Raw genomic sequence first — 25,427 nt, forward strand, 5'->3', positions numbered from 1 at the left:
CCACTGTTCTGCTGGCAGATGCAGGAACGGTGCCAGCTGGATGGGATGGGAGGACAGCAGGGATCAGCCACTGAGAGCAGCCTCAGTGTCCCTGCTGAGGTTTGTCCCCAGCAGAGCTGACACCTTGCACTGCACAAGCACCTCCTGAGGGTGCAGCTCCCAGGAGAACTGGGAATGGCTGAGCTGAGCAGAAGCCAGGGCTGGTGCAGCATCACCCCTCTGCTCTCTGCAGTTCCCCGGTGGGGCTCTGGCTTCTTCCCTCCTGGAGAAGGAGCTTGGTGGCTCAAAGAGCTGGTGCTTCCAGCATTGGGAGTAACAGTTGTAGCTGCCTTTAGTGCCAACTCAGCTTCCAACCCTGCTTTCTCCCCCAGGCTAAGAGCACTTTCCTCTTCAGTCACTGCCCAGCATTACCACGTAGATGAGTCTTCAAGTGAGCCACAAAACTGGAGCTGTCCCCACCTTCTCAGCTTTTCCACCCTGGCAGTGATGCTGAGCACTTCTTGTTTATGTTCTGTTCTGCACTGGGGCAAAACCACCTGAGTTCTTGCATGGTTTTAAGGCACCTTCAGCAGCTGCTGGATCTTTCAGAAAATCAGCAGGACAGATTGTACTGGTTTGATGGATTGTTTTACTTGCCTTTGGTGCAGTGAGAGTTAAATTAGCTCAGAGAGGCCTGGGAAGATGTTCTGTGAAAAATACAAACCCAGCTGATGGTTTGACTTTGTCATTGCCCTCCAACTGCTTCTGCCAAGTCCTTTGGTCCTGCAGGTTTTCTCCACAGCTGCCTAAAGTTTGCCAGGACAAGCTTTAATTGGGGTTAAAAAGAAAGTAAAAAAACTTTTTAAATATAGTATATTAAGGATTGAATGAATTGTAGTTCTTCCCAGTACTGTGTGAGGATTTGGTAGGACTTCCTATATTAAAATTCCAGACTAAGGAGGGATAGGACAGTAGATCTGTCCTGTCAGGAGGTGGAAAACCAGGAGAATCTCAGCAGAAAAGAGCAGTTTGGGTTGTTCTCAGCATAGCTGGGAGCAGCTCTGCTCTGCTCTGATCTCTATTTGTGCTCCATCTTCCAATAATACATTTTTTTCATGGCAAGGGTTTCATTTTGGAAATCAGTCCTGTGTGGAATGCTGGTGGTTTATTTATAAAAACAGGTCTAGCACTTGCCAAGCTCAACAAGGACATCAAGAGGGATGCCAGTGCAGGAGTGGCACGTGATCCTTAGAGAGCTGAAATGCCACTCCTATATAAAATAATAGCTAAACATTTTCAGAAACAGACAAATAGTTTCCATGCTGGGCCTCTGCAGCCAAACCCACCTCACCCTGAGAAGAAATGCAACTTTAAGTTGCTCAAATACCATAGTCCTAGAGAGAGATATGGGGGCAGTGACTGGAGCCAATCTCTCAAGTCTCCAGGGCTTTGAGGCCAGAATCCAGCCAGTGCTGCTTTGCCTAATCTAGAACTGATAATTCCCATTTCCAGGGTAACAGAGGCTGTGTGATGATGTCCCAGTAGATGATGTTGCTAATGCTGCTGTAGCAGTTGCTTGTAAAGCTGTTGTAATGAAATACAGCTGCCACAATGCACTCAAAACTGCTTTAAACTCCACTTTTCATACCAAGGTGATGATGTTTGCTGGAACTTAGGTGCCACCCTGATCCTGGAAAGAGATGCATGGTTTTGGCTGTTAGCCAAGCAAATAGCAGTGAGATTCAAAGTGCTCCAGCAAATTGGTGTGTTTGTGGGAGGCCTCATCAGCTGGATGCAGCTTCTTGACCTCATTGACTTCCAGGAACTCCACACAAAGAAGGTAAAGCCAAGGGAAGTCTGTGCAGACTTTGCATTTTCTCTTTAACATCCTTGTGGTAAGTTTATGTTCTTGGCTCTGTTTGAGACAGGATACTGAGCAAAACAGAATTTCTAACACATTTTAAGGACACAGGAAAGTCCTTTGACCTGTGAGAATTCACTGTGCACTAATGAAGTACCCAGAAAACAGTGTCTGAGCAGGAAAGCTTCACTTGTGACAGCCCAAGGAACGTTAAGCTGCTCATGCCTTGGTAAAGAATTTGACTCCTGCAGGCTGGGGTTGGGAGGGAAAGCAATGACTGTGCCTGTCTGACCTGGCAGGATCCAAAGTCCTGGCTCTGGCCACTTTCCAGCAGCAGGATGAGGATTTTGGGCATTGCCTGGCACAGCACACACTGAGCCATCCTGCTGCTGCACAGCAGCAAACATCTGAAGAATGGCTGTTCTCAGGAGGATGAAAGGGAACAACTTGAACCTCTTCTCAGTGCAGAGCTTTAGAGGTTTTTGATGGTAGGTTCTTGTGCATCACATCCATCTTGGGTAGGAGCTGCCACAGAGGAGTAATGGGGTTGCTATTTGCTTATCTGTTATGATAAACACTCAGAGCTGCCCTGAGAAAGCTCATGTCACAAGAGCTGTTTCATAATCTTGGTTTATAAACCCTTGGATCTCACCTCAGACAGGGATCCAGCTCTTCTCTCTGCAATGTCCAGCTGCTCTTGGTGTGCCCCTATGGACAAAAGGGGCTCCCCCATGCAGGCCCCATGCCTGTGGTAATGACATTTAGTTCTCTGTGATGTTCACAGGTCAGTATTCAAATGCTATTAAATTAGGAACACTCTGGATCTCTGAGCTGGGAGGTGTCTTTAGGACAGGGTCTGGAAATTGAGCTCAGTGAGTGCACTGAGATCTTTTGAGTTAAACTCAAGGGAGGAGGGATTTTCTCTAGAAATCCAAGAAATCGGGGATGATTAGGCAACCAGACCTTGTAGGGATCTATTTATCATGCTCTTAGTGAATGTTTTACTAGAAGACTTCATTGCTTCTCTGCCACAGGCTTAACTTGTCAGGTTTCAGTTTTGGGGTAGAAATTACAAGGATTGAAACTCTTTTATTTTTCCCCCCATTTCTGATCTTTCACCTAGCCCTGTAAAAGCCGGAAATCTGTTCACCTTTCCACGAGATAATATTTCTGTTCCTGATACCGCTCTGATTACAGCAGCTGCATAAACATCTTTATACTCCCAGCCAAAAGTCTGCACACAACTATGATTTGGCATCCCCAAGGCCGAATTCTCCTCCATCTGAATGCCAAACCCCTGAGGAGTGAGGCAGCAGCCCCGGGAAATGCCCGGTCGGAAAGCTGGCGGCTCCGGGGGCTGCAGGTGCCCTCCCAGACGCTTCCCCACATCACAATGAGCAGAGGAGGGAGTTTCCTGCTCCTGCTGGAGCCCAGCCAGTCACTTTCTCATCATCCATATTCTTAAGTGGAAGAGCAGATGGATCAGTTGCTTCCTAGATACGACGCAAACACGGATGCGTTTGCAGACAGAGCTGCTCTTGTTTTGAAAGGAAGCGTGAGGCTGACCTGAGTGAGGAGCGGCCATCCCTTGGCTCTCCCTCCTGCCAGGGCTGAGTATTCCCCTCACACCATCCCTCAGGCTGTGCCAACTGCCCACTGTGCTCTCCAGCAGCTCCTCAGTCAGTTCTTACTGGCCCAGCCACAAAACCTTCATTTTTCCCATATTTTCTATCATGTAGCTTAGTGACTTCCCTATTTTTCCATGTTATGTGTCACTTTTTTTCTCCAAATCCTGCTTCCCCTCCCTGCATCCCTGTCCAGCTGTAAAGCAAAGTGTCACACACTCTCTTCAACTCTCTTCAAGCTGCACTCAACAAATGCTTCTGTAACTTCAGGTTTTGGCATGATTAAAAAGTGGAGGAAGGAGCCTGGGAGCTTTAAAATAGGTGTGGGGTTGAAGCTGGCATGAAAACAAAAGCAGATACAAGTCACATCCTATTTTTTTTCCCCTTGAACCAAAGCAGAATCAAAACATCCTTTTGCTTTGGTCAAATTAAAACAAAATAGTCAAACAAAATACTGCTGTGAGTAAACAGAGCTGTTGACTTGTCACTGCAGCCCTCAACATCATCAGCTCTGTGTGAGCTGCAGGAGAGCTGTGACACTGACATGGTGCAGCAAACCCCTCCTTGCCCATGGGCCACCACGTCCGTGCCTGGGAGGGAAATTTAAGCAGAAAGAGTGTAGCCCACAGCCCTGAGTGTGCAAACCACACAACCCTGAGTGTGTAAATCACAATCCTGAGTGTGTAACCAGACAACGCTGAGTGTGTAACCACACAACCCTGAGTGCGTAAACCACACAACCCTGAGGGTGTAAATCACAATCCTGAGGGTGTAACCCACAACCCTGAGTGTGTAAATCACAACTCAGAGTGTGTGGTTATTGTGTAAAGCCTGAGAGAGCACTGCTCTCATGTGTGGATTTTGCCAGAGCCCTGAAGAGGGCTGCACTGGCCCAGCCCTCTGCGCTGCTGAGCCGTGCTGGGCCATGGATGAACGCAGGGTTAGGAAAAGCTGGAATTGCTTTCTCCTCCTTTCCACAGCTTCCATCCGTGCAGAGCCACCGTCCCACCTGGCGGACGGGGACCCGCACGGGCCGGGGATGCTCCCGGGGCACAGGGGACAGGGCACAGGGGTCATCACCCGGAGGGCGGCACGGGGGGAGCCCGAGCAGGGCCAGCCCCTGGGCTCGGTGCTGCAGCGGAGCCCGGCCCACGGCCGGAGCCGGGGCTGGGGCCGCCCCCGGGGCCGGGGCCGGGGCCGGGGCGGGGAGAGGCGGCCGGGGCGGCGGCGGAGCGGAGCGGAGCGGAGCGGGGATGGCAGCGCCGCTGCGGGCGGCCCTGGCGCTGGGGCTGCTGGCGGCCGCTCAGCCCGCACCGGCCCCGGGACAGCGGCGGCAGGCGGAGGTACGGGCGGCACCGGCACCGGCAGCGGCAGCGGCAGCGGCAGCGGGGAGGGCGGGAGCGTGTCCGGGCTGTGCGTCCCCAGCGGGTGCGCGTGTCCCGGGTGGCCGTGGAGCGGTGTGCGTGTCCCCGGTGTGCGTGTCCCCGGTGTGCGTGTTCCTGGTCTGTGTGTCCCTGGTGTGCGTGTCCCCGTGTGGCCGTGTCCCCGGTGTGCGTGTCCCTGCTGTGTGTGTCCGTGGTGTGCCCACGTCCCCGTGCCCCGGCTGTGCCTGTCCCCGTGTGGCCGTGTCCCCGGTGTGCGTGTTCCTGGTCTGTGTGTCCCTGGTGTGCCCACATCCCCGTCCCCGTGCCCCAGCTGTGCCTGTCCCCACTGAGTCCATGCCCTAGGCATGCCCATGTCCCTGTTCCTGTGCCATGGGTGTGCCCAGGCTCTAGATGTGACTGTCCCTGGTGTGCCCGTGTCCCGCCAGGGGTGTGCATATCCCTGTGTGCCCGTGCCATGGGTGTGTCTTTGCCCTGGGTGTGCATGTCCCTGGTGTGCCAGTGTCATAGGTGTGGCCGTGCCCCAGGTGTCACTGTGTCCCTGGTGTGCCCATGTCCCTGGTGTGCCCATATCCCTGTTGTACCCGTGCCAAAGGTATGAGTGTGTCCCCCAGGTCCATCCCCAGCACAGGTGAGTGTCCTGAGCTCCTGACCCCTGTGCCTGCCCGTGTGCCCAGGGTACAGCAGTGTGTGTGCCGCAGGTGTGTGGCTGTGCCAGCTGGAGGTGGATGGGGCAGTGCCACAGGCTGGTGTCGGGATGCCAGGGTGTGTGTGTGGCCACCTGTGCTTGGGGAGCTGTGGCAGAGAGTCACAGGCTGGTTTGGGTTAGAATGGACCTAAAACTCATCCTATTTCACCCCCTGCAAGGGCAGGGACACTTCCACTACCCCAGGTTGCTCCATGCCCTGGCCTTGGGCACTGCCAGGGATCCAGGGGCAGCCACAGCTGCTCTGGCACCCTGTGCCAGGGCCTGCCCACCCTCACAGAGAAGAATTCTTTCCCAAATCTAATCTAAGTCTGCCCTATTTGAGCTTAAAGCCATTCCTCCTTGTCCTATCTGTCCTTGCTCTTGCCTAAAATCCCTCTCCAGCTCCCTGGGAGCCCCTTAGGCACCGGATGGGCTCTGTGTGTCCCTGGAGCCTTCTCTTGTCCAGGATGAACAGCCCCAGCTCTCCCAGCCCGTGTCCAGGTGTCCCCACAGGTGATGTGCACCTGCAAACCTCCCCATCTCCCAGCATTTGGTCCCCAGGAGGGGACAAAATCCAGCCCTTCCCCTGCCTGCCTCTCCCCAGGGCTGTCCCCATCACCTCTGCTTGGATTTCTCTGTTTGTCCTGCTGTCATTGTCACCCTGTGCCACCATCCATTCCTGTTTGTTTTGGGAGGACAAGGTATGAGATCTGGCTGGTGAACAAAGGCTCATATTGGGGATTTCTTCTCGTTTAGGCCTCGATCCAGTGTACATTTGTACAAATGCTTAATTTTCAACCCCAGCCAGCAAGTCCTGGTGAATTAATTGGGATTTTGAACACATGCTCTGAGAGGAAAAGGGCACAGGAATGCTCAGAGGCTTATTTTGAGGCGCAGGCTCCTTCTGCAGGGAGATGCTGCTTCAGAGAGCTCATTAATAGTTGTGCTTTTCCCACTGTGCACAAACCTCAGCCCAGCCCCTCGTGACACCTGCAGAAAATAAATCTGCAAAGATTTTAATGCTCAGGAAACCAATAATTTAAAATTCACTGTAAAAGGGAACCAACTGATTGGGGAAAACTGGTTTAACAACCCAAACTGCCTTTCCAGCCCTCCTTGATGACTTCTGAGCTGTTTTCCCTTGAAGCTTCAGAACAGATCCCAGGATTGTGGCAGATCCCTCCCGAGGGAGTTCTGGGCAAGGCACTTTCCTGTCTCCCTGCCTCAGTTTCCCCAAGGGGATGTGCTGTGCTGCCCAGGGACTTGGGGACAGCACACACACAATGGAAATGCTGGGACTAGGGAGTGGAACTTGTCTAAATAAACTGAGCAGTTAATTTTCTTTCAGGAGGAAGCTGAAATTCTCACATAACATCAAATAGTTCTGGTGATTTGTGGCTTTCAGAGCACTTCCAGGCTTTGCTTCTAAAGCTTGCTTTTGCTTTTTTTTTTTTTTTTTAATTCTTTTTAAAAAGCCACAGTTAGCAACAATATGTTGTGTAAACTTAGATGCATAAGACTGTCAAATGTCCAGTTATGTGCTTTTCCTGGCTGGTTTCCATGTTTTCACTGCATCTGTACCAATTGCAGTTAAAAAAAAAAAACAAAACAAAACAAAAAAAAAACCAAAAAAAAAAAAAAAAAAACCACCCAAAAAACAAAAAAAAAACCCAAAACCACTTTAAAAAATAAGGAAAAATCGAAAATTTAATTTGAAACATTTCTATGTGAAATCACCTTATCATCTCCAGATAGGAGAGGGCCCAGTGTAAGAGAGCACATGGTTTGGCAGAGCTGTGTCTGGCTGGGCTGTGCTCAGACAGCAGCTGGGGGGTGGTAATGCCCAAAGTTCCCTGATCCTGAGGGAATTGTGTAAAACACCCGGGGCATGTGAGATCTCAGCCTGTGGTGGGAGTGAGGAGCTGGACAAAGAAGCCCCAGATTTGTGTGAGAAGCTCCAGGTGACATAAAAGCTGAGGAGGAATTTGAGAAAAGCAGGGAATGGGAACAGAGAGCTGGGCTAACAGACTGAATAATTCTAATTTTGGAAATTTTTTTCCAATTTTTTCCCCCTGTACTGCTGTTCTCCTGCGCATCTTGCAGTACGTGGATGCTTCCAGATATGTTTTGATATATTTCATATTCTCCCCCTTATCAAACCAAGGTCTTCAGATTTTTCCGATTTTGGGCTGGGAGATGCTCCAGCATTTCTGAGCTGCTTTGGGAGCAGGATGCTGTTGGGATGGATGCAGGATGCTGAGCACAGCTGGGTGGAGGGAGGCTCCTGGTACCGCACAGACCCTGTGGGGCTGGGAGCTCAGCCCCTTGGGGCTCAGAGCATCCCACATCTTCCTTCTGACACAAGGCGGAGAAAGCCTCCTTCCTGTAAAAAATCCCTGCACTTCAACCTCAGCACGATGGAGGGAGAGGTGGAGAGGAGGAGGAATTCCCCCTCTGAGGAGAGGAGGAGGAGGAGGAATTCCCCCTCTGAGGAGAGGAGGAGGAGGAGGAGGAATTCCCCCTCTGCGGCATGGCCGGGCTCTGCATCGCCCCCATCCCGCGTCTCGGAGCCGCCGGCGCGGATGTGGGGAGCGGCCCCGGGTGCCCCGGCCATCCCCGGTGTGATTTCCACGCCGTGAGTCACCGCAGCACGAACAGCTCGCCTTTCTTCCTGCTTCTGCCCCAAAACAATCCCCGCTTGTTCGGGCAAACCTCGCCCGCCGGGCAGGGGCCGGGGCCGGCGCCTTCCCCCGCTCCCAGATGGTGGAGGGCAGGACTCCTTCTCCTTCTCCTTCTCCTTCTCCTTCTCCTTCTCCTTCTCCTTCTCCTTCTCCTTCTCCTTCTCCTTCTCCTTCTCCTTCTCCTTCTCCTTCTCCTTCTCCTTCTCCTTCTCCTTTCTTTCCCTTTCCCTTTCCCCTTTCCTTTCCCCTTTCCCCTTTCCCTGCTCAGACACCACAACACAACCAGGCTGTGTGACCAAACTGGTTTGTCAGCCCCTCTGGTATTCACAGGGGAAGGTTTGGCCAAGCCCAGTGTTCTTCCCTGGTTTCCCCAAGAGTTTTGGGTCACATTCAGCAGTTTTGGTGCTGCAGCCCATCGGGGTGCTGAGGGTGCCAGGGCAAAGCTGCCTCCCAACGAGTTAGCACTGATCCATGGGTTGGTTTGGGTTGGAAGGACCTTAAATCTCCTCTCATTGCACCCCCTGCCACACCTTCCACTAGACCAAGTTGCTCCAAGCCACATCCAGACTATTAGTGAAACCAGGAGGGGCTTTAGCTAGGCCAGGCTTACTGCTTCTCAGCTTTACAAGATGGAGTGTGAAAATAAATGGAGTTTAGAGGACCCCAACTCCACATCTTTAGTGGCAAGTGGATTATTTGCTGCTAAAAAGTAGATTTTAGGAGTGGTTGGCAGGACAGGAGGTTCCTCCAGGGCACAACAGAGGAATCCCAGCAGCCAGGGATGGGATGGGATGGGATGGGATGGGATGGGATGGGATGGGATGGGATGGGATGGGATGGGATGGGATGGGATGGGATGGGATGGGATGGGATGGGATGGGATGGGATGGGATGGGATGCTTGGGGCTTTCACCACACTCCATCCCCAGTGCAGGGAATCAGCTGAGGCTTCCCTGCCTTTCCACTGGGAGCACAGCCAGGCTCTGTGCTCGCTAATGCCCCTGCTCGTGTGTCCATAGATGCAATATTTATAGAGATACTTACACACACACTTAAACAAAGGTGGCGCGGGCTCTGCCTGAGGCTTTGCAGGGATGAGCGGCAGCAAATGAGCGTTTTTAATTGCTGTGCCATCTTCTGGAGGCAGCAGGGAGCCGATGGGCAGGAGGAGCCGCTGCTCCCTCTGTGACCACGCCAAAACACGCCCGGGGCCAGCTCTGCTGGTGTGTGTGCTGGGGGAAACTGAGGCTGAAAGGCAGGAGGCTCTGTGCCCAGTTTGGCCGTGAGATGATGTGGGATGAGCCTGGGGATGCTGGAACCAGGGTTTAGGATCCGCCTGGGCTGTCTCATTGTTTCAAACAAAAGACTTTGAAGGGGCAGATTGTGGTGGTATCACCTGTAATCATGACATAAAACACCTGTGTCAGATTAAACCCTTTTCTGACCCAGAGATGGAGCAACTGAGAGGTGTTCTAAAAACTTTTACTCTATTTTCAGTCTCATGAGAAGGGTGAGACAATACAGATGTTACAATCCACACCAGCACAATCAGAAGCCAGCTATTTCTTAATCACAATACATTATAAGCACTTCTTGGCCTTGTCTTTTGCAGGATGGGGTCCCTTCCCTGCCCTGCCGGGGATGGAGGGGAGGGATGCGGTTTGTGCCCGGTCAGCAGGAGCTGTGTGAGGCTTCTCGGGTACTCAGGGGCTGGAAAGGAGCCAGCGGCGGCGTGGCTGCAGGGGAGGAGCCGATCCTGCTGTCTCCTTATCCCGGCTTCCAGGCACGGAGGGCTAATTGTGTTTGCCACCGGCTGCCTTCCACCCGGGATGCCTGTGGTGGAGGGCAAGGTGTTTCCTTGGCTTTGGCCGAGGCAGAGGTGATTTCCAGGGTTGTAACAGGCTCCACATCAGAGCCCTGAGATGGGAAGGGTCCCTCTGTCTCCCCCAGCCTCCTCCTGCTGTCCCTGCGGGTTCTCTGCTCCATCCCTGGCTCCCAGGCAGCCGGATCTGTGCTCCTCTCCCTCCCTCGTGCAGAGGGGGAGCTGGGCATATTTCATGTTAATGCTTCTCTCGGTTTCCTGCTGTTTTTCTTTTCCCATTGTATGGAAAAGAGCATTTCCCCGTCTGGGGCAGGAGGGAGGGGGTTTTCCCAGCACGGCCAGACTTTGCATTGCAGCCTCTGGAGAGGTTGAATGGGCTGGTGCCAGATTCCAGCCAGCCCTGCCTGAGCCTGGCTGGGCTCTGGGGGGTTGTGCAGTGCTGGGGGAGCCTTCAGCACCGGTTTGGGCACAGGATGCTGTGGCAAGGGGCTCTTGGGTTCCCCTGGACCCCAAAAGCTCCCTGGATTTGTATGCTCTGTGCTTGGATAAATATCTGACAGAGATCAGCACATCCCTCTCCTGCAGCTCCGTGTTTCCAGGACCACCATCACCCTTAGCTGACAGCAGATGTGTCTAGAAAACATAATAGAATTTCTCCTGATGGTTTTGCAGCTGGAGAGTTGGTGCCTGTGTGTGAGAACCTCAATGTGGCACAGGCCAGAAACCACAGAGAAAATGCTGCTTTGCTTGGGCTTGCAAAGCTCAAGGAGCTCTGGGCAGGAATGATAAAGCCAGTGGCCTCTGTACCTTCTGGTGCTGCTCAAGAGCAGCTGCTGGGACAGGGGTTGCTTTTTTCATTGTGCACCCTGATGTGTCCAGATGGGGTTTCAAGCCTTCATGAGATCATGGTGAGGAAAAACCATTTTCACGCTTTAATGGTGGGATTGTGTTGGGTTACAGGCATGGAAAGAGCTTCAGGTTGTGCTGAGTGAATGCAAAATTGTGTTAGAAAATGTTCAGACCATGATGTGAGAGCCAGGACTTCCCATCCAGGTGTTCAGCTCACATTTATCTGCACTGATGTCACCTCTGGCATCTTCACCCTGTAACTGGTGATTCACCATGGAACTGGTGATTCTGTGCTCCTGGAGGGGAACTTTATGAAAATACAAGCACAGGGGGAAAGGATGAGATCCCTTCTCCTCTCCAGATACTCCCAGAGGGCTCCAAGCCACCCCATCCCCAGGATGCTCCTCCATCCCTGCATGCCCATCCTGAGCTGCTCCTGCTGGGTTTTGCTCCTGGTACCCCTGTGAGGGTGGGGATATCCTGGTGTGGCTGGGGAATGGCAAGCCCAGGCTGGATGGTAAAGCCTGGGCAGAGGTGTTGTGGCTTCTCCTGACAAACAAACCACTGCTCTCCCTGCCAGTGTGGCACTTGATTTCCCCTGACTCACTGTGAAGTGTCTGGGTGACCCTGGCCATTCTCAGGCTCCTCTTGCTGCAGCCTGGCACTGCTGGGATGAGCTGCTGGTGCCTCCAGCTAAGACAGGCAGCTTTGGTGGGAAAAGCAGCCAAATTCTTTGTGTGGGGCTGGGTAAAGAGCGTGTCCAGGCAGGAATCTGTGCTGGTGCTCTGCCAGAGGGGGATGCTCCAGGTAGAAGGGGGTGTAAAGGAGGAGATGAAACTGGAGGAGGGCGGCAGAGCACACGTGGCTGTGCCTGCCCACGTGGGGTGATGCGTTTGGGGGTGACATGAGGATGGCTGTTCATGGCAAGCAGAGCTTTGGGCAGGAGGAGGAGAGGGAGAGGCCCTGAAACACCTCGGGGCTGCCGCATCCACAAACCATTCCTGCTGCCTGCCTGGTGACAGGGCCCAGGAGGAGCTGCTGCCTCCTCTGCAGGGACACAAAGGAGAGCTGGGTCACCCACAGTCAGGAGCAGCACTGAGCGGAGATCACCACTCCAACCCCTTCCCTTTCCCGGCCCCGAGATGAGCTGGAAGGGAAAACAGCTTTAAAAACACCCCGAGGGCCCCAGCCGCGCTCTCTGGGCCATCCCGTGGCATTCCTGGTGCTCAGCACACCTCTCCTCTGGGATGCGGGGAGGGGAATCCGCCACTTTCGCTTTTTATTCTGATTATTATTCACTGCCATAAGTGCGGCTCTGCTGCACTAACAGGATGCTGGGCAGCTTGTTTGTGTCCCGCAGACATCCCTGGCGGCGGGGCAGGCGGGCGTGGAGCATTCCTGTGACCCCGGCTATTAACTCCTCCAAAAGCAGCCCCAGGCTGCTTATTTTCTTTATTTTCTTTAACATACAATTCAAGCGCTGGAGCAAGTTCAGAGAGGCAATCTCCGTCCGTGTCGGCGGCCGATAAGAAGAAGAAGAATGGTTTGGCAAAGCCAATTGCACCCTGAGCGTCCCCACTCGGCAGCAGCAGATCCTGGTGGGGATGGGGGAGGCTGAGCCTGGCCCCAGCTCACCCCGCACTAAATCGCGGCCACTCCGGCTTTGTTTGGATCCCTGCCCGGAGCCAGGGCGATCAGAGCCGTGGGTTTGGTCGCCTCTGGCTGCGGATGGGATGGCAGCTGAGGTTTCTGATCTCTGTATTTCCTCCCACGACTCCATCGTGGCCAAAAAACCCTAAGAGCCAAATAAAATGATATGGGGAGGAGACACACAGGAACCTGTATGGGCACGGCTGCTTGAGGTGCAGAGCTCCCAGGAGCAAAACAAGCGGGTATTTGGGGTTTGCAGAACTGTTTGCCATCTCATCTCCTTTCCTTCCCCTTCCCAAGCCAACACGTGCTCTGAGCTGCACCTTTGGCACTTTTTCTTGCAGCTCTTCCTGAGAAATATGGCTACTCCAGGGAGTCACACACATTTACCTGCACTGATGTCACCTCTGGCATCTTCACCCTGCACCCTCACATATAACGGGTGATTTTGTGCTCCTGGAGGAGAACTTTATGAAAATACAAGCACAGGGGGAAAGGATGAGATCCCTTCTCCTCTCCAGATACTCCCAGAGGGCTCCAAGCCACCCCATCCCCAGGATGCTCCTCCATCCCTGCATGCCCATCCTGAGCTGCTCCTGCTGGGTTTTGCTCCTGGTACCCCTGTGAGGGTGGGGATATCCTGGTGTGGCTGGGGAATGGCAAGCCCAGGCTGGATGGTAAAGCCTGGGCAGAGGTGTTGTGGCTTCTCCTGACAAACAAACCAATGCAAAGCAAAACCAGGGGGCAGTTCGGGTTTGCAGCACTGTTTGCCACCTCATCCCCTTTCCCCCCTCTTCCCAAGCCGACACGTTCTCCGAGTTACACCTTTCCCATTTTTTCTTGCAGCTCTTCCTGGAGAAATACGGCTATTTCAGGGAGCGGGGGGCCGGCACACACAGCCCTGCCGAGTTCAGCAAGGCGCTGAGGTAGGAGCCTTTTATCCAACGCTGCCCTCCAACCTCCAGCTGCAGCGATGCTGCCAGCACCCCGAGGGGGTTTTTCACAGCCAGAGGGGTCTTTTTGCAGCTGGAGGCTCTGTGTCTCACGGGCTGATGCTAAAGCAGAGCTAGGGAGAGGCGGGTCCGTGCCCGGTCCCCAGCTGGGTGCCGGCTGCTGGCACCCGGCTCTCGCTGCTTTATTCGCCTTTTATGGCCCGGAGCTCGCCTGCAATAAAATCTGTGGGAGGCCGAGCTTGGGGACGGCTGGGAGATGTCAGAGGGGGAGAGCTGCCAGCTCCTGCCTGGGCTTCTCCTAAGGACATCACCTCTGGGAGCATCCCTGGCTTGACTTTGTGCAAAGCCAAATGCAAAATTAAATGTGAAAGGCAAATTACTGGGGTTAAAAACGGAAAAAGGCTTTTTTAGGATCCATTTTTAGGCTTCTTTGCCCCTGCTAGGAGGTGACTTACAGGTCAGATGTGCTTGCAGAGCCAAATCCTTCTTGTTTTACCAATTGGATGAAGTTCTGATGCTGGGGTTTGAAGCTTGTGGGGTGAAAATCATGGCTTGGGTCAAACTCCTGGCACAAACATACCCAAACCCTGGCACCAAAACACACCCAAACCCCCAGCACAAACACACCAAAACCCTGGCACAATCACACCCAAACCCCTGGCACAAACACACCCAAATCCTCAGCATCAAAATACCCAAACCCCTGGCACAAACACACCCAAACCCTGGCACAAACACACCCAAACCCTCAGCATCAAAATACCCAAACCCTGGCACAAACACAAACACACCCAAACCCCACCACGGAGGGTCTGGACGTGGCTGCTGACATCCCTCTTCCCCCTGCAGGCATTTCCAGCGTGTGACCCACCTCCCTCCCAGCGGGGTGCTGGATATCCCCACCCTCCATCAGATGGCCCTGCCCAGGTGTGGCACGGATGACGGGCACGGCCGCGCTGCCCCCGCCCGGCGCTGGCGGCGCTCGGCACAGCACGGTGAGCACCGGGGCTCCCGGCGGGTTTGGGGTCTGGGATGCTCGGATCTCCCATCCTGGACTCGTGGGGAAGCTGCTGTGGGTGGGAGGTGCAGCCCCACTGGCACAGCATCCAGCCCAGGACATGCTTGGAGGTTGTTTTTAAAGCAGTGATTAGAGATTCGACGCCCGGTTTTGGGGAATTCGGCTCTCTGGGGTGGTTTTAGTGCTGCTGTGGGAGCCAGGAGATCTCCCAGAGAGCACTCAGGTCACCATGGCCCCACACTCAGCTGGGCTGGCATGATCTGGAGGGCAGGGGCTGGCACACATGAAGTTATCCCCCAGTTTTGCTGATCTTTGGGACTTCTAATGCATATTAGGGACACAGCAGTAACCAAAAACTTGCCAGCACTTGGCTGCCTGACCAAGAGTCGTTTCACCCATGTTAAGGGGTTTCACTCTGCTCCAAGCATCCTTCTGTGCTCCTGTGTGGCCAGGACTGGGCCTCTTGTCCCTCATGAGCTCTCTTTGGGCTTGCAGATGAGTAACTGGATTCCTAGAGAGCAAGAGGGCCGGGACCAGCTGTGCTCAGGACATGGGAAAAACGAAGGGGAGATTAGGAAAAGGCTCTGTGCCGTGTCAGGCTGTCTGTGCATCTGGCAGGGCTGGCCATGGACAGCCCCAGGAGAGCCCTGTCATCCTCCTCCAGCCTCTGGATTTCCTCCCAGAGCCCCAGCATGTGTCCCTTGCAGGAGCCATCCTGTGCCCACGATGGGCAGTGGATGGCAGTGGGCAGTGAGCAGAGCTGGAAGGACATAGAGCAGGAGGTGGGCAAACAGGAGCAGCCAGAGCCCTGTGGCTCATGGGGCTCCTCTTTGGGCATCAAAAAAGTGGGTGGGTGGCAGGAAATGCCCAATGGCTCAAGGATAGGGCAGGAAAGGGCTCAGTGTGGTTATTGCTCTGGTGATCTGATGTCACAGCAGTGGGGATGGGACAGCACCACATCTGTACCCATGGGCTGGATGGGAGACAGGAGGTGCCTGCAGGGCTGATGGCACTGGCCAGGAAGGCTGGGGAGGGCTTTGTGCTGTTTATCCTGCTTGAAGCAGGAACCCCTGGCAGCTGAGCCAGCACAGTGCTTTGTTATCCCCCCTGTGTCCCTCATCCCGCTGGCTTGGGGCACACCCAGAGCCCAGCACGGGGCAAAGCCAAGCTCTCCTCTTCCCAAGCTTAGCAAGCCAGCCTTGCTAAGCCAGCTTTGCCATCCTCCTCTGGTGGTGGATGCTCTGCCCCTGTGGAGGGAAGGATGGGATGCCAGGCTTTGGTTTAGGGCTGATTTTAGCTTTTGCTGTGCAGAGTGGAAGCTCATCTGTGTCCTTTTGGAGCTGGAGGCCACCACTGCAGTGGGAACTGATTCTGTCCCCACGAGTGTGACCAGACAGCCCAGAGTGTCCCCAGCCACGGGGAGAAGGAGGCAGAGCTGGGCTGGGATGTGTGCCAGCTTTGCTGGGAGGCTCAGCCCAGAGGCAGAGCAGTGAGCCCTGGTGTGCTGCCAGCTCTGTTCCCCCTGTTTTCCTGCACATCTGGAGCAGAGGCAGAGGCTGGAGCCTGTCCCCACTCCCACGCCTCAGCACCAGCTCTGGCACCCACATCCCCCCAGGGCCCCACGGCTTTTTTCCTGCTCCCAGATGCCTCCAGATAAATGTAATCCCAGGGCTCTGGGGTCCCACAGCTTCCGAGGGGTGCTGGAGGAGGAGGAGGAGGAGGAGGAGGAGGAGGAAGAAGGGGCTGCAATGCTGCTCACCAACTATGTGAACTCTCATCTTTGCCCTCCTGTGTGGTAGGAGGGTCGGGGAGCTTAGGGGGAGTCGCATCACTTGTCCCCTTCATCCTGGTCGCCAGCTGTCCTTGTAGCACCAAGGCTCTGTCCCTGATGTCTGTGCTGGGACTTGGGTCAAACCCCTGGCACAAACATCCTCAAACCACTGGCACAAACACACCCAAACCCCTGCCAGAAACATCCCCAAACCCCCAGCATCCACATCCCCAAACCCTCAGCACCAACATCCCCAAACCACTGGCACAAACACACCCAAACCCCTGGCAGAAACATCCCCAAACCCCCAGCATCCACATCCCCAAACCCTCAGCACCAACATCCCCAAACCACTGGCACAAACACACCCAAACCCCTGACAGAAACATCCCCAAACCCCCAGCATCCACATCCCCAAACCCTCAGCACCAACATCCCCAAACCACTGGGACAAACACACCCAAACCCCTGACAGAAACATCCCCAACCTCCCAGCACCAAAATACTCAAACCCCCGGACCAACACACCCAAACCCCCAGCACAAACACACCCAAACCCTCAGCATCAACATCCCCAAGCCCCCAGCATCAACATCCCCAAACCCCCAGCACCAACATCCCCAAACCCCCAGCACCAACATCCCCAAACTCCAGCACAAACACACCCAAACCCCCAGCACCAACATCCCCAAACCCCCAGCACCAACATCCCCAAACTCCAGCACAAACACACCCAAACCCCCAGCATCCACATCCCCAAACCCTCAGCACCAACATCCCCAAACCACTGGGACAAACACACCCAAACCCCTGACAGAAACATCCCCAACCTCCCAGCACCAAAATACTCAAACCCCCGGACCAACACACCCAAACCCCCAGCACAAACACACCCAAACCCTCAGCATCAACATCCCCAAGCCCCCAGCATCAACATCCCCAAACCCCCAGCACCAACACACCCAAACCCCCAGCACCAACATCCCCAAACCCTCTGCACCAACATCCCCAAACCCTCTGCACCAACATCCCCAAACCCTCTGCACCAACATCCCCAAACTCCAGCACAAACACACCCAAACCCCCAGTACCAACACACCTAAACCCCCGGCACCAACCCCCCAAACATCCCCAAACCCTGGCACCCTTTGAAGGAAGCAATCTGGGACAGATGGAGCCCTGCTCACCCTTTCTCCCTGCCCGGGGGTGGCTTTGTTGTGGCACAGGAGGGCGGTGGCCGAAGCGGCAGCTGACGTACCGAGTGGTGAACCGCCCGCCGTACCTGCCGCAGCACGGGGTGCGCCTGGCCGTGCGCGCCGCCTTCCAGCTCTGGAGCAACGTGTCCTCGCTGACATTCTGGGAGGCACAGGATGGTCCTGCTGACATCCGCCTCACCTTCTTCCACGGGGACCACAACGATGGACTCAACAACGCCTTCGATGGGCCAGGTGCTGGTCGCTTCCTCCTTGTAAGCTTCTCTTTGTGATGTGGGGTCTTCCCCCGCGGGGAGGAGGGCTGGGATTGTGCTGGGCTGGGGGTGATGGAGGCTCTGCAGTGTCTCCAGCCCAATTTGTACCAGTTTTCTGTCTGATTTGGGGTCTGATTTGCTGTCTGATTTGGGGTCTCCCCTCCCAACTCTGCAACTGAGGTCTGTCGCCACATTTCTCTTCACAGAGAAAAGCAAGGCACCATTCTTCCCAAGAATATTTCTGGGTTTCACATTCTCTGAACCTCAGAGAAAAGGAAAACAATTCTTATCTCATTTGCTGTGCCTGTGTTTGTGCAAAAGTAGAATGCAGTATGGAGATTGTTTACCCAAAGTGATGGTGTTTTGTTTCCTTGGCCTGTCAGGGCCAAGTGTGTGTCCGTGTTGGGACTGTGGGCTGACAGTCATGAGATTCAGTGCAGTGGAGTGCAGCTGAGTGCTTGGCAGATCCAGTTTAGATGTAATGTAATATAGTGTAATAGAATATAGAATAATATAATATAATAAAGTAGTTAATTAGCCTTCTGATAAGATGGAGTCAGATGCATCATTCTCTCCCCCTCATCGGGAGTGAAAATATCCATGATAGAGGTCTGCCAGCAAGGTGGCTGAGATGCTCCTCAAGGAGCCCCACAACACCCTCCAAACCTGGGCTCCCCCAAAAACACCTAAAACTGACTCACATTTGGGCAAAGCAGAGCTGCATGTTGTGGCAATGTTCCTCACTCGGGGCTCGCCCAATGTGGAGTTTTCTTGACTCGGGGTCACCAGCTGTGGGAATTTGCAGGCAACCCCGACATGGGAAGAGACAAGAATCTTGACTCCATGTTTCAGAAGGATGATTTATTATTTAATGATATATTAAAAGAAAATTATATGTTAAAACTATACTAAAAGAATAGAAGAAAGGATTTCATCAGAAGGCTTGAAAGGAATGGAATGATAAAATCTTATGACTGTGATTGGCCATTAATTAAAACCAACCACATGAGACCAATCCCAGATGCACCTGTTGCATTCCACAGCAGCAGATAATCACTGTTTGCATGTTGTTCCTGAGGCCTCTCAGCTTCTCAGGACAAAAAATCCTCTCAAAAGGATTTTTCATAAAGCGCCGTGGTGACGTTATGGTCCCTGCTGGCTCTCGTGTCCCCAGGAGGTGCCCTGGCTCACGCCTTCCTGCCCCGGCGAGGAGAAGCTCACTTTGACAGTGCTGAGCGCTGGTCCCTGCACAGTGGCAAAGGGAGGAACCTCTTCATCGTGGTGGCCCACGAGGTGGGGCACACGCTGGGGCTGCAGCACTCGCCCGTCAAGAGCGCCCTGATGTCGCCCTACTACAAGAAGCTCAGCAAGGATTTTGTCCTCAGCTGGGATGACATCTTGGCCATCCAGAATTTGTACGGTGAGCCTGGCTTCTCTGAGCATCCCTGGGTTCCTGCAGGGTTGTTCTCTGGGGTTCTCCGGGTTCCTGCAGGGTTGTTCTCTGGAGCAGTAGGGATGGGAGCAGGGGAGAGGACTGCTGCCACATGGGCTCCATTCCTGTGGTGGCTGGGGAGGAAAATGCAGGAGAGGGGCACAGGTGCCAGGGCCTCCAGGGCAGGGAAGGTTGGGTTTGCTGCCCACTTGTCTGCTGGTGCATGTTTTTTGGGGTACCAAGGGATTTTTGTCACCATCATGTAGAGTGGGATAGGAACCAGACATTGGGACAAGGAGTCTTTGGATTCTTGGGAGTCCCAGCCCTGTGCTTTGGGAAAGGTTGTTTCTTTGCTCCTTCTGTGGACTCATCACCCCCTGTTCCATCCCAGGAAAGCCCTCCAAGGGCTCGGCCATCCAGCTCCCAGGAAAGGTCTTCACTCACTTCCAGGACTGGAACACGGACCTTTACAGCAGGGACCGGCAGCAGAGGAGCCTCAGCACCTATTACTGCCACTCCTTCTTCGACGCCATAACCTCTGGTGGGTGCAGGCCAGCGTGACCCCCTCCAAAACCTGCACCCCACACCTTGTCCCAGTGCTGCTGCAGCTCCCAGTGGAGGGAGAGCTGGGTTTCACTGGTCCACAGCTCCTGGCGCTCCTGGCATCACTCATGCACAGTGCACTTTGAGGGCACAGCAATGTGCCAGAAACAGGGAAACGCCCCAAAACTCAGGCCATGGCAAGGATTAATCACTGCAGGAGCTCAGCTGTGCAAGATAAGCCTTGAGCTGTGGCCAGAATTTATCCTCTCATGCCTGGAGGGGAGAAAATGGATTCTGGAAGCTGGAAGGGCAGGAGGAAGCATCCAAACCCCAAAGCACCACGGGGCTGCACGGGGAGGAGAGGGGATCTGGGGAGCAGTGCAGGGTGGTTCAATAACATTTCTCCCTCTGCTTCACAGACGGGGATCACAACCTCTACATCTTCAAGGGCAGCCACTACTGGGTGGTGTCAGGCAGTGGCAATGCCAGTGAGCCCCAGGCACTGCAGCCACGCTGGCCCGGCCTCCCCGCCGGCATCGACGCCTGCGCCTGGTCCCGGAGCACTGGGAAGTTCTACTTCTTCAAAGGTGGGTGAGGGGGCAGGGGACGCCCCTCGGGGCTGCCACTGCTCCTGCCTGCAGGGTGGCTGGCCAGGTCTGGCTGGAGCCACACAGTTCTTGTTTGTGTCCCCTCCCAGTGCAGAGCTGGGGCGTTGCTGCGCCCTGGGCGTGCAAAACCTGGGCTGGGTGCCCTGTCATGGGTGAGCCACATGGCCCTGGCAGCCACAGCACCTCCTCGTGCCTCAGTTTCCCCATCAGGAGAGCAGCACTCACTGGTGTGTCAAAGCAAATCCAGGTGGAGTTGTGGGTGTTGGGGAGAAACTGCTCCCCAAAACACGAGGTGCAGGGGAGTGCGTGGGGGTTTCATGGGGCACATGGATCCCTGTGCTGTGCCTGGGGGCTGAGCTGCCCTGGGAGCTGGGATACCACCCATGAGCTGCCCCAGGAGCTGGGATACCATCCATGAGCTGTCCCAGCAGCTGGGATACCATCCCTAAACTGCCCCAGGAGCTGGGATACCATCCATGAGCTGTCCCAGCAGCTGGGATACCGTCCCTAAACTGCCCTGAGCTGTCCCAGCAGCTGGGATCCCATCCATGAGCTGTCCCAGAAGCCAGATGGGGAGAGGAAGGTCAATCCAAGCAGCCTGGCTGCCAGGGTCAGCCCCAGCTTTTAATGGGAAGCTGCTCAGAAAAGGGGCTTTGTGCTGCAGCTGGGTGAGAGCCAAAGCCCCTCTGCCTCCCCAGCCCTCACTGCTCCCTCCGTCCTCCTCAGGGCTGTGTCAGGCTGTGACTTGTGAGCAGAATGGGGCTTTTGTCTGCCCTGTTGTGGGGACAGGGTGCTGTGGGGACAGCCAAGCCACCGATCCCCATCACAATTCCCGCTGCAGGGCTGGGTTTGGATGCCCCAGCCTCAGCTGGATCTGTTTCTGTCTGTCCCATTCACTGTGCAGGGCCAGGGGGGAGGCTTGTCAGAAGCAGCGTGGTGGTGGCCTTGCTCTGTCCCTGATGGTCCCTTTCCATGCCTTCAAACCCCAGAGCTGTCGTGCCTCAGTTTCCCCTGTGACCATGTTCAAAGGGATGCAAGGATGAGGGGAGAGACTAAGATCTGACTCCACGTTTCAGAAGACTTATTATTTTATGCTATGTATTATATTAAAACTATACTAAAAGAACAGAAGAAAGGTTTTCCTCAGAAGGCTGGCTAAGAATAGAATAGCAAGGAATGATAACAAATGTTTGTGGCTCGAGCTCTCTGTCCGAGCCAGCTGGGCTGTGACTGGCCATTAATTAGAAACAACCACATGAGACCAATCCCAGATGCACCTGTTGCATTCCACAGCAGCAGACAACCATTGTTTACATGTTGTTCCTGAGGCCTCTCAGCTTCTCAGGAGGAAAAATCCTAAGGAAAGGATTTTTATAAAAGATGTCTGTGACATTCCCCTCAGGCTGGTCCTCGGGGCAGCCCCGCTGTTGGTCACCAGTGGCATGGATGTCACTGACCACCACGAGGCCGGTCCTGTGGCTGAGTCTGAGCACATCTGGAGCTCGGGCTGCCAGGGTCCCCTCCGGGGTGTGCTCTGACCCTCCTGTCCCCGCAGGTGGCCGATGCTGGCGCTACTCTGGCTCGGAGCTGGATGCGGGATTCCCCCGCAAATGCAGCGCCCTGGGGCTGCCCCGGCACCCGGACACCGCGCTCTACTTCCAGCAGCTCCGGCGCCTCGTCCTCTTCAAAGGGCCCAAGTACTTCGTGGTGGGCGAGGATCCGCTGGGCGTGGAGCCCTACTACCCCCGCAGCCTGCGGGACTGGGCAGGGCTGCCCCCGGGCACCGCCGGCGCTCTCACCCACCGCGACCGCGCCCTCTACTTCTTCAGGGATGATCAGTACTGGAAATTCGACCAGGATAAGCTGCAGGTGGTGGCCACCGGCAAATGGGCCACGCAGCTGGCCTGGATGGGCTGCTGGGATGCCAACAGTGAGCAGGTCCTGTTCTGAGAAAAGGGGGTCTGGACCTCGCCTGGATCCCTCTGGGTGTGACTCTGGTTCCTGTCTGAGGATGGCTGGGCAGGGACTGGATGCCCATTGGAGCCGTGGGATGGTGCAGCAGTGACCCAGCAGAGCTGGGATGGAGCTGGGACACAGCCAGGTGTGCCCCAGCCAGGTGTGCCATAGCCAGGTGTGCCATAGCCAGGTGTGCCCCAGCCAGGTGTGCCATAGCCAGGTGTGCCATAGCCAGGTGTGCCCCAGCCAGGTGTGCCCCAGCCAGGTGTGCCATAGTCAGGTGTGGCACAGGCCTGCAGGCTTTGGGACAGTATTTTTTATAACAGAGCACAGAAAAAAATCTATCAGCCACGGAGACTGCAAACACACCCATTTCTGTTCACTTTCAGGTTGTGTGCCACAGCCAGGTGGCCTGAAGGCTTTGGGACTGTATTTTTTCTTTTAAAAAACCACAGAAAAATGTATCAGCCATGGAGACTGCAAACACACCCATTTCTGTTCACTTTCAGGATATTGTTACGCACGTTTTTCAAACCAGCACTGGGGTTTGGTGATACTTTTTGATATCTTTGTTGATGCTTGTTGATATCTGTCATTTTCCCACTATCAGATGGAGAAGTTTCTCGCTGCTGCTTGCTGTGGGGTTTGGATGGTTTTCAACAGCAGACTGACAACGTCTCCTGCTTAAAACTAAAAGAAAGGAGACATTTGGACAAAAAATTTGGGTCCATGTGGAGCTTTGCTGTTTGTTCAGACCCTGGGGTATGGAGGGTTGGGGATGCTTTGCTGGGCTGTGCTCACACCCCAGTGCTCTGCTGGAGACACCCCCACAGTGGGATTTTGGGGCAGAAAGCAGCAGGGTTTGGTGCAGGAGCCTCTTTGGGGTGGAGAGAAAGGGGGGGCTCAGCTGAGCTGCTGGCCACAGGCAGCAGGAGCTTTGGCTTTGGATGGGTTTGGGGTGCCTGGGTGGGTTCTCCTGGGCTGTGCTCACCTGGCAGCCCCCACTGTGTGCACAGAAGGTGCCTGTGTTCCGCTGCCTCTGCAAGGAACGGGATCAGGGAATTTCTGACTCCTGGGCCCCACCCGGGTGATGAACGGGGGGTGACAAATGACTGGGGGAGGAGGGGAAGAGGAGAGGGTGAGCAGGACAGAGGGACATGTCTGTGCATGCAGGACAGTGTGGCTGCACATTCCTCATTCCTTTCCCAAGGCAGAGTCCCCACCTGGAAACGCCTCTGGCTCCTGGGCAGGGTCACCAGCCGTGTCTGCAAAGGGCCCAGCGTGTCCCAGGGCTGGGGGATGGACCTCAGCTTCCTAGGGCTGGGATTCTGAGGCATTGGTGCTGGGCAAGACAGGGCTCAGCTTTATTAAATGATTTATTGAAGCCATTTGTGCCGTGGTTCTGCCAGGACTCAGGGCCCAGCCCTGCTCTGGTGCTGCGGTGCTGTCAGGGTGCTGTGCTGGGTGCCACGCCAGGGTGCCCTCCTGATGCCAGCAGCTTCAAGGATTCCTCTTTCCCTCATCTTTGCCCTTTCCAGACCCTCCCTGCAGAGCAGGGCTTGCCCTGAGCAGGGTGCCAGGGCTGGTCCTTCCCAAGGGGTGTCAGTGGAACCCAACACCAGCTGAGCTGTGGGTTTGGCAGGATGGGGAGCCAGCACTCCTCCCATTCTCCACAACACTTGTGATGAGCCCTTCATGTGCAGACACACACACAGGGGCTTCATCTGCCCAAAACCTCAGGGGACTTGCCAGGTTTCCAGAGAAACTCACATTTTCATAGGAATTGAATGACAATCAGGTGACGTGGCCCGCAGGGAGTCCCAAGGGCTTGGAGTCCTGACAGCAAATAAAACCAACCTCTGGATGTGTGGTGTTGGGATTTGTGCTTGTTTTCATGTCACACTTTGGGTTTGGGTTGTTTTTTTTTAAAGCAAATCTCCAGTTTCCTGACAGGGCTGTGTTTCAGATGCCTGTGGGTGTTTGGGGTTGGAGAGGGGGTTGCTGAATTTGGCCTCAGCTTTCATGCTGGCACGATCAAAGAGGGGAGATGGATCCCACTGAAAACTCACTGATGGTGATGAAAACATGGAAATTCTTTCTTATTTCAACCCCAAATTACTGAGGATTTTTCCACACTTTGGAATGTGTTAATAGGTTTTTTCCCCCAGGCTGAATTCATTCATTATCCCTTTTCCTGTCCCCTTAGGAGAAAGCCAGGCATCCCATGTGCTGTGTGACTGGAGGCTGAGGACGGGATTACCTCAAATCCTCTCCCCTTTTTGGGTTTTCCATCTCTTCCCTGGCTTGCTGCCATGTGTTTCCTGGGGCTGTGTCCTGTGGGATATTTTGGGGCCCTGTGATGCTGCAGAGGCAGCCGGGGTCACTCTGCTGTGTCCCTTGTGCCCCATCAGTCTGGGGGGCTCTGGGGAAGTGAACTCACACCCTGAGCCTTTCAACTCACCCCCCTGGGTCCCCTGGATGGAAATCCAGCTCCTCAAGGGTTCTTTTCTCCTGCTGGGCTCCCTGGCTGGGCACATCAGGCAAAGACTCCCCCAGCCTGCCTCACATTCCCCAAACAGAATAGCTGGGATTCCTGCATTCCCTGCCCCAAAATGGGGGGGGAATGGACACTGAGCTGCAGTGGCATCAGCAGCTGCCTCCAGGGACAGGATGGGTCCCCACCACAGCAAGGAACCCCACAAAGCCCAGGAGAGGCTCTGTTTGTTCCCAAGGTGTGAACACTTCCCTGGTAGATTTGTTTTTTGCAGAGGTACCTGGGTGCTGTGGCAGCTCTGCCAGGCCTGGCTGAGGGAGGGAGTGTCCCACATTCCCAGGGGTGCCCACTCATGAGCAGCTCTTTCCTTAAAGCCCCAGCTCCTGGAGCTGCTCCATCCCTGCAGGAGCTTGGCTTTTCCCAAACACCTCGCTGCCGTGGGCAAGGAGGGAAGGAGTTTGGAAAGGAGCACAGAGCAGAGAAAGCCCAAAGGTGGGTGTGAAAATGAACCCTCCTCACCCTGAGGTCGCCCTGAAGATGCACCTTGTGACCCTCAGGTCACCTCACCTGTGGTGGAGGTGGGTGTAGGGGTTTTGGGAAGGGGGAAAATCCCCCTCGTGTGGCTGGGAGCAACCTGGGTGCTGAGG

General features: G+C 54.8%; 1 protein-coding gene across 1 annotated transcript; it reads left to right on the top strand.

The window, feature by feature from the left end:
* Positions 1–4,718: 4,718 nt before the first annotated feature.
* On the top strand, positions 4,719–24,165 carry MMP28 (matrix metallopeptidase 28). Its single transcript, XM_036395427.2, has 8 exons — positions 4,719–4,808; positions 13,384–13,463; positions 14,340–14,485; positions 17,506–17,727; positions 18,922–19,167; positions 19,571–19,720; positions 20,142–20,309; positions 21,886–24,165. Exons 1-8 carry the CDS (start codon positions 4,719–4,721, stop codon positions 22,278–22,280), a joined length of 1,497 nt encoding a protein of 498 aa, XP_036251320.1. The 3' UTR covers positions 22,281–24,165.
* The last annotated feature ends 1,262 nt before the right edge of the window (positions 24,166–25,427 follow it).

The sequence above is a fragment of the Molothrus ater genome, chromosome 21 (genome assembly GCF_012460135.2).
Source record: "Molothrus ater isolate BHLD 08-10-18 breed brown headed cowbird chromosome 21, BPBGC_Mater_1.1, whole genome shotgun sequence".
NCBI classification, from domain to species: Eukaryota; Metazoa; Chordata; class Aves; order Passeriformes; family Icteridae; genus Molothrus; species Molothrus ater.

Excerpts from the sequence above, each read along its gene's own strand:
- MMP28 (XM_036395427.2), top strand. The coding sequence starts at position 4,719 with ATGGCAGCGCCGCTGCGGGCGGCCCTGGCGCTGGGGCTGCTGGCGGCC. Across the intron at positions 14,486-17,505 it reads GCGGCGCTCGGCACAGCACG|GAGGGCGGTGGCCGAAGCGG; the intron begins GTGAGCACCGGG and ends GTTGTGGCACAG. Across the intron at positions 17,728-18,921 it reads CAACGCCTTCGATGGGCCAG|GAGGTGCCCTGGCTCACGCC; the intron begins GTGCTGGTCGCT and ends TCGTGTCCCCAG.